This window comes from Bufo bufo, chromosome 4 (genome assembly GCF_905171765.1).
Source record: "Bufo bufo chromosome 4, aBufBuf1.1, whole genome shotgun sequence".
Classification (NCBI taxonomy): Eukaryota; Metazoa; Chordata; class Amphibia; order Anura; family Bufonidae; genus Bufo; species Bufo bufo.
In genome coordinates this window covers 589305254-589320601 of record NC_053392.1, presented here as the reverse complement: position 1 = coordinate 589320601, position 15348 = coordinate 589305254, and the positions used below count along the sequence as shown (strand labels likewise).

Sequence of the window (15348 nt, the reverse complement as noted above, 5' to 3'; positions counted from 1 at the left end):
ACCAGGTTAGACCGCCATCTCCTACCATACACCAGGTTAGACCGCCATCTCCTACCATACCATACACCAGGTTAGACCGTCATCTCCTACCATACCTTACACCAGGTTAGACCGCCATCTCCTACCATACACCAGGTTAGACCGTCATCTCCTACCATACCATACACCAGGTTAGACCGTCATCTCCTACCATACCATACACCAGGTTAGACCGTCATCTCCTACCATACCATACACCAGGTTAGACCGCCATCTCCTACCATACCATACACCAGGTTAGACCGCCATCTCCTACCATACCATACACCAGGTTAAATCGTCATCTCCTACCATACCTTACACCAGGTTAGACTGTCATCTCCTACCATTCACCAGGTTAGACTGCCATCTCCTACCATACCATACACCAGGTTAGACCGTCATCTCCTACCATACCTTACACCAGGTTAGACCGCCATCTCCTACCATACCCCAGGTTAGACCGTCATCTCCTACCATACCTTACACTAGGTTAGACCGCCATCTCCTACCATTCACCAGGTAAGACCGCCATCTCCTACCATACACCAGGTTAGACCGTCATCTCCTACCATACACCAGGTTAGACCGCCATCTCCTACCATACCATACACCAGGTTAGACCGTCATCTCCTACCATACCATACACCAGGTTAGACCGTCATCTCCTACCATACACCAGGTTAGACCGTCATCTCCTACCATACACCAGGTTAGACCGTCATCTCCTACCATACCATACACCAGGTTAGACCGTCATCTCCTACCATACACCAGGTTAGACCGTCATCTCCTACCATACCATACACCAGGTTAGACCGCCATGTCTTATCATACACCAGCTTGGACTACCATCTCCTGCCATACATCAGATTAGACCTCCATTTTCTACCGTACATCCGGTTACACCGCCATCTCCTGCCATACCCTACGTCTTATATATGTCTTGAAGTATTACGCAGCCGTTATCTGTCCCCTGGATGTTTTTACTTTATTACAAATTCAATACCTGTTAGTCACGAGGCTGCGCTTTTACATGATTGCAAATCCAATATATGCGGCTAAGGGCGACAAGTGCTTCAATCTTCCCTCGTTCTGAGCTCTCTTAAAATGTGAACTTTTGTTAATCTTGTGCAAAAAAAAAAACTTAAGACAAAATATTCCCCAGTGATCGGGCGGTCTCATCTCTACAGATGTCCAGGCATCGAAGAGACGCATACATACAGCGAGGAGCTCCTCCTGTGTTCAGTGTCGCCCCCTACTGAGTAATATCATTTGTTTGATCCAACAGGGAAGGGAGGTGACAATTGCCTTAAAGACATTTCAGATTCAATTTTTTTGCTGGCTTTTCCTAAGATTATGATGATGTACCATCATTTTGCATATATAGATTTACATGTTTTTTTTTTTCCTTCTGTTTTTCAGCCATTGGTTTAGTCCCGGAACAAGAAAGGATCACAGTCCGGTGAGTGCAGCCATAAAGCAGTCTGACTACTTACTGTTTCGCTGTAGGTTTAAGTTCGTAGAAGTCCACGCTGTGAGATATATATTTATTATATATATATATATATATATATTTTAAAGGGGTCTGCAGGGTCTCAGGAGATAACAGGGCATCTGAACGGGTTCCTACGGCTCATAGGGACCACCCCTGGATGATACTGTTTAAACTGGAATCACACAAGCAGTTTTTGGTGCAGTTGCTTAAGCCAAAGTCAGAAGTGGATTTAAAGGGGTTATCCGAGACTAAAAAATGCCCCCATACGCCCGAACTCATCACACTGAATATACTTACCTGGCTCCCCACTCCCTGCCCCGCACCGCCGCAGCTGCTTCTCTCCATGCGCAGATGAAAACATCTGTTGTCGGAAGGGGGGGCGGGGGAGCAGCCAATGGCAGGCGGTGACGGGGATGAGCCTCCCTAGCATCACTGGGGCTGCAGCTATCGACTGTTTTTGTAATCGAGTATTCTATTGATTATTCCAACGATTAATCGAGTAATCTAATAACAAAAAACGAATTAAAAGAACGTTTTTCTTTATAAAAACTCCTCAGGCCCCCCCCCCCCCTCGTGCCATCAGCCCCCCCCCCTCGTGCCATCAGCCCCCCCCCCCCTCGTGCCATCAGCCTCCCCTCATGCCTTCAGCTGCCCCCCTCCTGTGCCATCAGCTGCCCCCCTCCTGTGCCATCAGCTGCCCCCCTCCTGTGCCATCAGGTTCCCCCCCGCAGTGCCATCAGGTTCCCCCCCGCAGTGCCATCAGGTTCCCCCCCGCAGTGCCATCAGGTTCCCCCCCGCAGTGCCATCAGGTTCCCCCCCGCAGTGCCATCAGGTTCCCCCCCGCAGTGCCATCAGGTTCCCCCCCGCAGTGCCATCAGGTTCCCCCCCGCAGTGCCATCAGGTTCCCCCCCGCAGTGCCATCAGGTTCCCCCCCGCAGTGCCATCAGGTTCCCCCCCGCAGTGCCATCAGGTTCCCCCCCGCAGTGCCATCAGGTTCCCCCCCCCGCAGTGCCATCAGGTTCCCCCCCCGCAGTGCCATCAGGTCCCCCCCCCCCGCAGTGCCATCAGGTTCCCCCCCGCAGTGCCATCAGGTTCCCCCCCGCAGTGCCATCAGGTTCCCCCCCGCAGTGCCATCAGGTTCCCCCCCGCAGTGCCATCAGGTTCCCCCCCGCAGTGCCATCAGGTTCCCCCCCGCAGTGCCATCAGGTTCCCCCCCGCAGTGCCATCAGGTTCCCCCCCGCAGTGCCATCAGGTTCCCCCCCGCAGTGCCTTCAGGTTCCCCCCCCGCAGTGCCATCAGGTTCCCCCCCCCCCCCCCGCAGTACCATCAGGTTCCCACCCCCCGCAGTGCCATCATGTTCCTTTTAATGGATGTGTACCGGAGGTAGCGTAAAGATGCAATAAACCTTACATAGCTTCCAAACCCGTCATACACAGCCGAGCATGCATGTGCTCTCAGTAGACAGAGGGGAATAAGCAATAACAAAGGATTGAGCATGTGGAAATTCAATATGCTCGCCGCTTCTTTCCCTAGACATCTGCGCTCATTGGAGTTGGAACACCACAATACACATTAAGTGGTCGGCCAGTCCCGTTCCGTCCTATCAGAAGGTGCGATTGAGGTTTGGCTAATACGTATGGCCACCCTAGCAGTGAAAAATGATCAATTCTTAAAGGGTCACTGTACTTTAACAAAATGTCATCTCCTTTAATAGAGAATGGTGTAACTAGCAGATTTCTAAATCACTTCATTTAAAAATTCTGCCTGTATCCACCTGAAAAAAAGCTGTTTAGTCATGGCCACTGGTAACAGAGAGTCAGAAGACGGCTCACAGGAAATGGGGGGCGTATCAGGGGACATCCTCTGCGTCTGGAGGAAAGAAGGTTTGTACACAAACATAGAAGAGGATTCTTTACGGTAAGAGCAGTGAGACTATGGAACTCTCTGCCTGAGGAGGTGGTGATGGGGAGTTCACTGAAATGTTCACTTCAAATGGGGGCCGTGTGAGAGCAAGCTGAGATCCTGAGCCGTATAAAAGAACAGAGTCTTGTGTGTCTGTAAGTGTGATTCCCCCCTCCTTGTTTGTTCTGTGAGCTCCAGAGCTGAAAAATGTATAATGAGGGAAAGGACGTCACAGCAGTACAGTGCTGGCAGATTCCACAAAAGGGTTATTCCCCCTGCTTCTGAGTGAAATGCATCTAGCGGTGCAGCTGAAATATGGCTGAAAAATACATTAGGAAGCCCAAAAAAAACCTCTTCCTTATGATTGTACAAAGAAGCACAGCCATTATGCAAACTTTTTTTGAAAACTCTTTACACTGTAAGAAAACCCAGGACTGCGACAGTGACGAGGGATCATCCTCTTCGTCTGTAGGAAAGAAGGTTACTGCACCAATATAAAAGAGGATTCTTTACGGGAAGAGCAGTGAGACTATGGAGCTCTCTGCCTGAGGAGGTAATGACGGTGAATTCACAAAAAAAAAAGTCCAAGAGGGGCCTGGATGTATTTCTGGGTCGTTGATCCAGGGAGTTAGGGCCCTTGCACACGACCGTATGCCCTCAGAGACATACGGCATTGGTCGTGGCACGCGGGAGTGCACAGCATCATAGATTACTATGATGCTGTGCACGTAAGATCATATGAGTGCGGGTCAATAGCCCCGTGGGCGGCCCGACGTGTACAGCATCGTTGTAATCTATGGTGCTGTGCGCACCCGTGCGCACGATCAATGGCCCACTCATAGACCATATGTTTCGGAGGGCATACAGTCGTGTGCAAGGGCCCTTATTCTGATTGAAGTCGGGAAGGAATTTTTTTTCCTTCAAAATGAGGAAAATTGGCTTCAACCTCATGAGGGTTTTTGCCGTCATCCTTGCAGGACGATAGACAGAAGTGGATGGACAGATGCGTTTTCTCATATTCTCATATTATGCAGAAGAAAATTTTATATTTCCGCTTTTCACAAAAAATTCTAAAGAAAGGCACAGACGCTGCAGATACGGCTCTGAAGAGCTCAGCCTTGATGTGGCAGACGGGGACCCGGTCAGCTGCTCGGGGTCTGGAGCGTGCAGCATTTCCAGACCAGCGTGTCCTTTGTATTCCTGACCAGCGGAGAGCAGTGTATTCTCATAAATCAGCCCATTATTGTTTGTATATTCATACATGACATTTTGTAGTGTTTTAAATTCCGAGAGTGGACGGGCAATCCTTCATCACATCTAAGATAAAGGTGTCGGGCGTCTCATTTGACGGGTCTATGGTATAATGTGTAGCGAGCAGAGCCTCGCAGGGGCAGAGTGGAGCGCTCTCCGTCTGTCGGCTATCACCTCCCATCTAAGCTCACCATCTCTGTCTGCCTTAACCGCCTCACTAAGAAAAAAAGACAATACAACAGCACAAACACAAATAAAGTACAATAATGCCATAATTATAGAAAACATACTGGTAATAATGCTACGCTTATTTTACAAATTTGAGATTCTTGGCAAATACATTTTGTACACAATTATTTGGGCCCGTCTGCCAAACGTCAAGGCGATCTCTATAAGACGGGAACCTAACACTAAATCCTGCCTATTATGTGTCATAATGGCCACCACAAAATTCGGGGAGTGCAGGTTCCACATGCAGTTTACTCTCCATTCACTTCCATGAGAGTTCTGTAAATAGGGGATAAAGCGTGCCCAGGTATATTTGGAAGTCACATAGAAATGAATGGAGAGCAAGCTGCACAAGTGCGACCACTGCTCCATTCACTTCTATAGGACTGTCGGAGCTTGCCAAGCCAGCGCCCCTTTAAATCAAAATATAAAAAACTTTGAAGGGCTTATCCTATTCTAAAAATACCCCCCCACAATGCTCAGGCCTCTCCTATAGATCATACTTGCCCTGTCCCCTGTGATGCTAGGGAGGCTCGTCCCCGTCGCGGCCTGCTATTGGCTCGCCCCCCACGTCGTCGGCGCGACGTGGAGGATGAATACATTTATATTTTAATTGTGGGGGCATTTAGAGACGCAGAGATGCCTATGGGGGTAATTTAGAATTTTTTAAATATATTTTTTCATATTTAATTTTTTAAAAATTTTTTTTTTTTGCTTATTTATTTTAGCCCCCTAGGAGGCTACAATATGCGATCTTCAGATTGCAATAGCACTTCATTGTAAGCCCTATGTGCTGTTATGCTATGGAGCCCTGCCACCTGCAGGCTTCTATAGGAACTACACCTTTTGATATGCTGGGTTTCTTCAGAGCAAATACACGGGTCCCCTTATCGCTGCCTGAGGGAGCCACTCGCACTTCCATTTTTTTCAGCCTTCAGATGCCATAGTCACCTTTAACCACAACATCTGAACTTGAAGGGTTAAATGGTCTGCGATGAGCATTATTGCCGATCGAAGACATTAGTCCTGGGCTGCTGCTGTTTGAAACGGCAGAAATCTTGCAGCTATGGAGGCTTGCCGCGCTCCAGACCGGGCCCCATATTTAAATAAAAGACTTCCGCTGTAAGAGCGAGTCTAAGGGTCCGTTCACATGTAGCGGATTTGGTTTGGAAAATTTCCACCGCAAACCTGCAAGCGTTTTTAAGGAAATCTGCAGACGTTGCCAGTGATTTCCATGCAGAGTGTGCAGCTAAAAACCTGCTATACTCCCCTCCCCTGGTCCGTTTTCTGTACAACATGGCTGCTGCAACGGTCACATGGGATGCGATGTCATCATAGGAGGCTGGGTTATATGTAGACCAGCAGGGGACAGGCATGAAAGTGCCAGCATAGGTGAGTTTAGGACTTTCAGATTCCGCTGCATCTCCTTGGGTAATCCACAGCAAAATCCACTTCGATTGTTTTTTTTTTGTTTTTTTTGCAGTTTTTGACTTCCTCAAAAATAAAAATCTGCAACATGAATTTAAATGCTGCGGATTGTTAAAACCTTATCCGCTCTGCTCCTTCCGTATTCCACTGCCGATTTTCTGCCCCCAAATCCAGAGAAAAAAATCTTCAGCCTTTCGAGGTTTTCACCAAAGTTTCTCTTGGACAATTCTGTTTTTGAAATTTTTTTTAAAAAAATTGAAATGTTAGCTTTTCACCTCGGAAGTCCCTGGAAAGTTGTACAGACTGCAGTGTCCTTGAATGTGAGATTGACTACGACGCTGTCCAATGTGACACCGGATCCCATCACCAGGAGCTCCGTCTCCTCCAGATATTGGAGACTGATAAGCGCGCCGTCTGCGGAGAGGAGCGCTCCATCTACATGTCATCTGTATGTCAGCATGTCTTTACGATGAGGCGTTGGAATATTTTGGCTTTTCTTACTGTGAATGCAAAACTATTTGTCCTCCACAACACATTAGAATATATCAAGTGTGAAAAGCGCCCCCTGCTGGAGCCACGTCTTCATGGCTGACATGAGAAGTTTTCCGAAAATCCATTGATCGTCTCAAATTAAAGCGGTCGCTGTGATCAGTGTATAGATACCGTATGTATATAATGTCTAGCAATTGTCCTTAGATGCTCCTGGGCTGGAGATAAGGATCCCTTTAAGACCCACCTCCAGTCCTCCGGGAAAGAGGAACACCGACTTTGATGCATATTTGATGAAGCCCCTCCCACTTGTTCGCTGTTTTGGGAGAGTCTCAGCGGATGGGGTCAGGTTAACGTCCAAAGGGGTCAAATTTTCACAATCAGTACAAATGATAGAAGAGGAAATTTACCGGTATATTAAAGGGGTGATTAATGTAAAAATGAAAATCGGACATCATATAGGACATGACGATCTCTTTCTAAGGGCACTTTCACACTAGCCTTTTTCTTTTCCGGCATAGAGTTCCGTCCTAGGGGCTCAATACCGGAAAAGAACTGATCAGTTTTATCCTAGTGCTTTCTGAATGGAGACAAATCCGTTCAGGACGCACCAGGATGTCTTCAGTTCAGTCACTGTACGGTTTTTAGACGGAGAAAATGCCGCAGCATGCGTCCAGAATTCTCACCAGAATTTCGGAACACATGCCGGATCCGGCATTATTTTGCATTGAAATGCATTAAGTGTTCCGGAAAAAAGGATCTGGTTTTGCGGTCTGCGCATGCGCAGACCTTTAAAAATGTGAAAAAGATAAATACCGGATCCGTTTTTCCGGATGACCACCCGAGAGACGGATCTAGTATTGCAATGCATTTGTGAGACTGATCCGCATCCATCTACAAATGGCATCCGTTTGCATACAGATTGCCGGATCCGTAAAAAGCTAGAACCAGTCCTGTGCCTCACATTCAGAGACCTCCACATTGCTCCATTACATTGCTAGATTTTCTTTATGCTGGTAGCTCAGGGGGCGTGTCCTTTTCTGCTGCAGTTCTCTTCCTATCACAGCTCAGGGGGATGTCCTTTTCTGCTGCAGTTCTCTTCCTATCACAGCTCAGGGGGATGTCCTTTCTGCTACAGCTCTTTTTCTGTCATAGCTCAGGCGGCACGTCATTTCAGCTGCAGTTTTCTCACTATCACACCTCAGGGGGCGTGTTCTTTCTGTTGCAGCTCTCTCCTTATCACAGCTCTGGGATGTGTCCTTTCTTCTGCATCTCTCTCTCACAGCTCAGAGGGTGTGTTCTTTCTGCTGCATTTCTCTCTCTCACACACACAGCTCAGAGGGTGTGCCCTTTCTGCTGCTGCTCTCTCTTTCTCACAGCTCAGAGGGTGTTCCCTTTCTGCTGCAGCTCTCTCACAGCTCAGAGGGTGTTCCCTTTCTGCTGCTCTCTCTCACTGCTCAGAGGGTGTGCCCTTTCTGCTACAGCTATCTCTCTCTCACAGCACAGAGGGTGTGCCCTTTCTGCTGCTGCTCTCTCTCTCTCTCTCACAGCTCAGAGGGTGGGCCCTTTCTGCTACAGCTCTCTCTCACAGCTCAGAGGGTGTGTCCTTTCTGCTGCTGCTCTCTCTCACAGCTCAGAGGGTGTGTCCTTTCTGCTACAGCTCTCTCTTTCTCACAGCTCAGAGGGTGTGTCCTTTCTGCTGCTGCTCTCTCACAGCTCAGAGGGTGTGTCCTTTCTGCTGCTGCTGCTCTCTTCCTGCAACTTTAACAGCTTCTAATAGTAGGTATGGCTGGTGGCAGTTGAAGGATGGAAATAGGCATGTGCGACCACCTCAGCAAGGTGGATAGAGAAATAAAGTAAAAAAAAAAAAAAAAACATTCAGGAGATTGCGCTATACAGACACATTTTATTTAAATAACTTGGTGGCGGTAACTTTTTTATTATTACAGAAGTATTCAGATCCAGGTGCTGGTTTCAAAAGTGTTGAATATTTTTCGTGGGACAGTCTCTAGTCTCTATCCCCACGTCAGCACATAGCAGACTAAAAGCTACTTTGCCCCATATTTGAGGTTTCTACCTTTGCAGCGTTTGGTTCTACCTTCAGATAATTGTATCTTTTGGATTTTCAACTTTTTTTTTTACTTCTTCTCTTTTTAGCTTTTACGAGATGCTCGTTCAGATCGAGGACACAAGAAAAACTGTTCGGTGAAAACAGCCAGCAGGTGAGGTGCCACACACATCCAGAGCCGTAGCGCATTGTTACTTCCCCTTTAAGTCTTCCTTAAGTTTTTATTTTTTTTCTAAATAGTTGGAAAATTCTACGCTAATTAATTTCAGTGGTGGTGGGGGGGCGGGGGCGCTAAGAAACGTAGAGAATTCTGGCTAATCTATAAAGAGGACCTGTCAGCTGACCATCCTGTTTTCACAGAGCTCTGTATTGTGTCGCCCCTCTATTATTCCTCCTGGAAATTAAGAATAAATTGACAACTGGTTATTACCATTCCCCTTGTCAAAGGGGTGTGTCACTACTACACACTCGGGTATTGTCAGCACTGATTGGTCCGGCGGACATTGTGCACACCCCTTACTGGTGACACCCAGTTGTCAATGTATTTATACGTTTGGAGGAGGAATAACATAGGAATGACACAACGTAGGGTTCTAAGATAAGGTGGCCATAGAATTTACTATGACCTACAGGACATGGTCCGCTCCAGTTCATTAGTCGCTATTTAAAGAGGTTTATCGGAAATTTAAAGGGATTTTCCAGGCTCCTGATATTGATGACCTCAGGATAGGTCATTAATATTCGATCAGTGAGGGTCCAATCAGCAATGAGATCTGCTGGAACTAGATCTTGAATGGAGCAGGGAGCACAGCGCCATTCAAAGTCTAGTGGCCAGGTCGGGTTACTGCAGCTCAGCTCTCATTGAAGTGAATAGGGCCTGAGCAGCAGTAACCAGGCACGACCACTACAGTTTGAATGGCGCTGTGCTTCCTGCTCCATTCAAGAGCATGTTCCAGCAGATCTCATTGCCGAAAGAGCCCTTTAGATCTGCATGACGTGGGCTCCCCCTAGTGGTGGCAGAAGGCAGCTAAATTTGTATCCTATGTATCTGGCTGTGTGAAGGGCAGCAGAGGGTTTGGAGCTTTGTTGCAGTAAAACCCTTATAAAAATATATTATGCAATGAAGCAGCACACGTCGACCTATTTAGATGATTAGCGCATAGTGAGTGACAGCAAGCGGAGGTTGTGAAAGCCATGTACAGAGAACGCCCCCTGGGCGCTGTCAGTGGCGGCACAGTGTTCTCAGCTGCATCCCCAGGAGCAGAAATGGTTAAACTGAAGGCACATTCCTGACCTTTGCCAAGGGGAGCGGGATTGGGCTATCGACCATATTTTCCTTCATAGTCATATTAGAAAGTGCGTCGAGGAAAATGTGACATTCATCAAGACGTCTTATCTGGTCAAGGTCTGATGTTTCCCAATTGAATCCTCGCCATTGCAAATCCATTGATTTCTGAAAGGCGCAGTCGCCTACCTGCAGAGGATGCGTTCAGCACAAGCAGGAGGTAATAAATGTACGATCTCTGGGGGTCCGACCACTGGGACCCCCACAGATCACGAGAACTGGGGTCTAACTGCCCTGTGTGAATGGAGTAGTGGTCATAAGACATGTGCGCTACCACTCCAGTCACATGGGGGTCTCAGGGGTGAGGATCGGACCCCCAGAGATTCTTCGTTTAGCTCCTCCTGTGGGGATAGAGAATACGCGCTGTCCATGGGCGAACCCCGTGTATCGCGATCAAGTGGAGGCACGGAACGGAAGCACTACTGCGGGCTGTGGGGTCCATGCCTCCGCACCGCCAACGAAAGGACATGTCCTATCTTCTGCTGTATTGTGCGTATTGCGGACCAATTCAAGTCAATGGCTTTGCACCGCAATAGGGGATTGCCCCGGCCGAGGGCCTGTGCATTGCGGACCGCTATTCTCAGTCCGCAGCACGGGCACGGAGCCCTTACGTCCTGTGAACCAAAACCAGGAGTGGAGAACGGAAAGATCTGCTCCTGTTCTGTGCGTCCACAATCGCTGACCAAATAACTGAAGTGTGAACTCAGCCTAAGGCGACATGCACACGACCGTGCCGTTTTTTGCGGTCCGCAAACCGCGGATCCGCAAAAAATGGATGCCGCCCGTGTGCCTTCCGCAATTTACGGAACGGGCGGCCCATTGTAGACATGCCTATTCTTGTCCGCAAAACGGACAAGAATAGGACATGCTATATATATTTTTTTTGCGGGGCCTCGGAACGGAGCAACGGATGCGGACAGCTCACGGATGCGGACCCAAAAAACGGTCGTGTGCATGAGACCTAACACTGGTATGTGTGGGTTCGGAGAGGTGTGCCCTTTCTATTTGGGGAGGGGCCTTTCGATATAATATATATCAGAGATATGAGGGAATTTTGTTTTTGGTGCGATTTTGCTGAAATAAAAAATAAAAAATGGATCCAGGAACAGATCGAATCTACCCGAATGAAAATTATTAGAGAGAGTCGCACACTAAGTTGCCTGTCCCTTTTCCATTTGAGTATTACGCGTGGGTATTACATTGAGGTCTGATTGGGGGTCATTCACATTGGGGTCTAATCTGAGATCTTATTGGGGTCTTATTAACATTGGGGCTTTAGCTCATTAAAAAAAGGACCCGTCACCTCCCCTGACATGTCCGTCTTAACAACTACTTGCATCCCCCGTGTAATAAGAATTCCAGAGCATCTTTTCGGATAATGTTATGTTGTGGCATTCCTCTATTATTCCTCCTAGAATTGTTAGCCGTTTGCAATAAAGGTCTCTCTGAGTGTTACCCGTTGGGGTCGTGTCCCTTCACAGTCTGACTCTGGCAGCTCTGATTGGATAGTGCCAGACCCTGTAGGGACACCCCCCCAACTGGTAACACCCAGCTGGACCTTTAATGTAGACTGCCGGCAATTTATTCATAAACTTCCCTAGCAGGTATAATGGAGAGACGGCACAACAGTTACAACATCTGATGCTATTACATGGGGAATGCGAGTAATTACTGAAATGTCAGGAGAGGGGACAGGTCCTCCTTAATTAACATGTGCATAGGAAGGGGTTAAAAACCTGCCTCTATGGGGCTCAGAAACGTGTGCATGGAGGCGGTACGGTGGCACACGGCGTTGCCTATGGGTCAGCATAATCACGCCATACGGTGCCATATTAGAGATATATCTTACCGCCATAATGCTGCTTTGGATGGAGCCTATAGACCGATAGGTACATTCACACGACCGTATAATTTTATCCGCCTCCGTTCCGCATTTTGCGGAATAGATGCGGATCTATTCATTTCTATAAGTGAATAAAATGTGCGGACAACGTTCGGTATGTTGTCCGCATCCGTGTTTTTCCGCGTTTCTAATCCGCAAAAATATGTAGCTTGTCCTACTATTATCCGCACAGATCGGTCCGCAGCCCCATTCAAGTCAATGAATCCGCAAATTGCGGATGACCTACGGAATGGTTTCCGTATGTCATCCGTTTTTTGCGGATCCGTTTCAGTATTTTTAAATATTCTTTTTTCTCTCTCTCTTTTTTTTTTTTTTTCCTTCCATTTTTTGCGGACGGTAAAAAACGGAAGACCTACAGGACACAAACGTAAGTCATTTTGTCCGCAAAATGCGGACACACGGTTCCGTTATTTGCGGACCGCAAAACGGAAAGGATTACACGCGGTCGTGTGAATGTACCTCTAAAATGAGGACGAGGCATGCTTACAAATGGAGCACGCAGCGAGGCATATGGCGGTACATTAGGTTGTGTCTGCGCGATCCCAGACCATTCTACTTCTAACGTCTTCTCCGCTGTGACTTTCTCGCTGCGAACCTCAAGGTCTGAATACGCACTTGCCACAGTTTTCATTCCTAAAGAGATTTCGCTCCCCCCCCCCCCCTTGTCATCTGCTATTTGGGAAAGCGTCCTAATTTGCTCTCGATACATAACTATTTGTCACCGCTTCCACTTTGCCAAAAATAAATTAAACCATTAATTACGCCATTTTTGAGCAGCTGCTAATATATTGGGACGAGGAGATTGAACATCAGGTAAATGGATGTACGGTTAGGGATGCGGAGCCCGCCGGCCAGCTCGTAGAGCGCCATTTGCATCGCTTTCCGTCCTCTTGTGCGTACGATGTGAAATCTGGGACGGCAGCGTGCTTCTGTCCGTCTAGTCCACAACCGCGAGGATCGAGTTGGTCCTTTCTTCAGGTCCCTAAATGAAGGTATTTTATTAAAACTAGCGGGCGCCATCTCATCCGCCAACAGTTTCTTAAAGGGGTCCTCTCCACGCCTTTAAGCTCGTTAGAAGGATGCGGGGAACCTCTGTTGTGGAGATCGAGGCCGGTCCCGCCTCTAGGATGTGTAACGTTCAGACCTTCATACCCTGTCCTGTTGGCAATACCCCTTTAACGCACTCATGTACACGGAGGCAGCCGAAGGGGGGTGTACAGGACTGCAAAAACAGTGCCACAGCTTATAAACGAGGCTGCAATGCCACACATGACCTGCAGACTGGTGTGGCGCTGTTGCCATGTTTTTTTTTATTTTTTTTTACTCTGTAAAATAACTTTTTGAAGCTTTGCCATATTGTGCCCGCTGCCCCACGTGCCATAAACGGCAGCTTCTATTTTGCTGGTGGATTTGCCGGGCAGGGGTGAAGAATTTGAATGCCTACCCCCTTTTGTTTTTTTTCAGGCTGACCCATTCATTTCTTTGAGGTCGTGCACACACTGGTATTTCTTTACGGATCCGCGTGTCCGGGCTGCACGCGGAAGGTCCTCTTATTTTGCGGCCTGAAACGCGTCGATGGAATGCCTTCTATACTATGTATCCCACTCCTCTCACCCTGACCTGCACTTAGGGTGCTGGCCGGGTGTTTCAGTGCAGAATTCGGAGCCGATCAATCCCAACTTGCGCTCAATTATATTCCAGTAAATTTCCATAATTCGACAGATGTTGATATTTTAATGTTTCTGGCATTCGAGCCTTGGACAGCTGTCTCCGAGCTTAGGGAAAAAGCAAACATTTAGAGTTAAATGCTGAACATATGTTTAAATAACTAATTAGAGGGGAGAAGAAAACAATGCATTATCCTTCGTAAGGACAGCGCGCGGCAGTGCCAAGAGATTCGGGCTGTCGTGGGGGACATTAACAGTCCGCCAGTCCCCGGAGAAGCACAGGCGCCTACCAGGACGAAAGACGCCTGACGGTTACACAGGCAGGTCTTACGTGTGGCACCCTTACACGGGTCACATGCAGATGTAGCAGAGCTGAAGTTATCCTCCAGCACAGATACAGCTACTTTCACATCTGCCTTTCCAGATCCGTCATGGGATCTCAAAATCGGAAGGCGAACGTTTCCGTTTTGTCTCCATTCATCATCCTATGGGAACAAAACTTTCCCATGCCGGTCAGAAAACCGCTGTAAGCAGCGTTTTTCTTGTGTGCGGCATGGGAAACTGAATGAACGGCTATCAAAAAACCATGTAAGTCAATGGTGCCGGATCTGTTTTTTGTGGACTCGAAAAAAAAACAAAAAACGGATCCAGCGCCCACTGACTTACAGTGGTATGTGATGACGGGTCCAGCATGCTCATTTTCCGGATCTGTTCTGCAACGGATGCTGCTAGTTGTATTAATTCAAACGGATGCGTTTTCCTCCCGTTTTGAGATCTTCTGCCGGATCTCAAAACCGGAAAGGGATACGCAGATGTAAAAGTAGCCTAAAGCTTGCACGGTCTGAAACGCGTTGCAATTTCATATGTATTTACATACACGCTAGTGGTCGGTGTAACCGGTAAAGAACTGGCGTTCAGAGATCATCGAATGCAGCAGGTTTATCTTGGGCGCCGTCCACATGGTCTTTCAGTCCTATGTTTGCTGTGTCATCGGTCAGGTCAGTGTACACAGTGGTAAACCTTCTTCTATTTTTTAATGCAGAGGCATCCTGCAAAATTAGTTTATCATGCAGAATTTATTTTTCAATGGGAGACAGGGGGGCGACATATACCGTCTGCATCAGAGTACATGAGGCAATGCCCCTGACAAGTACATGATGTCTGACCGAGGGCTCAGGTTTGATGTGTACAGAGTCTATGGCCAAAACGACTAAATCAGCTCTGCTGCATCTGACAATCTCAGCTCCTCTGTGTGTGTATAGAGATGAGGTGGCTTCAGTTTCCTCCTGTCGGTGACTTGCCTCTGAGGACGGTGCAGACACGATGTCAGTAATGTCTCCAGCAGGGCCTCAAGCAGGCTTGGATCTGTGACATTCCAGCTGGGAGGGGAAGGAGCGGGTCAGAACTTCATTATCGGACTTGTATCATGCTGTCAGGTTCAATGCTGGTGTTCTTTTCTTTTTGTGTAATCAGGATACCCCTTTAATACCTGGAGGCCAGAGATTGCCACTGGGCATGGACTATACAGATGTCCTTAAAGCTGTAAAACCC

At 47.8% G+C, this 15348-nt stretch overlaps 1 protein-coding gene across 1 annotated transcript in view; it reads left to right on the top strand.

Moving 5' to 3' along the window:
* The window catches only part of GPATCH2 (G-patch domain containing 2), a 124522-nt gene that overhangs the window by 74161 nt on the left and 35013 nt on the right, over positions 1–15348 (top strand). Inside the window, exons 7-8 of the mRNA XM_040430443.1 lie at positions 1444–1483; positions 8972–9036. Coding sequence (XP_040286377.1) covers positions 1444–1483; positions 8972–9036 — 105 coding nt within the window. The remainder of the gene's footprint in view (positions 1–1443; positions 1484–8971; positions 9037–15348) is intronic.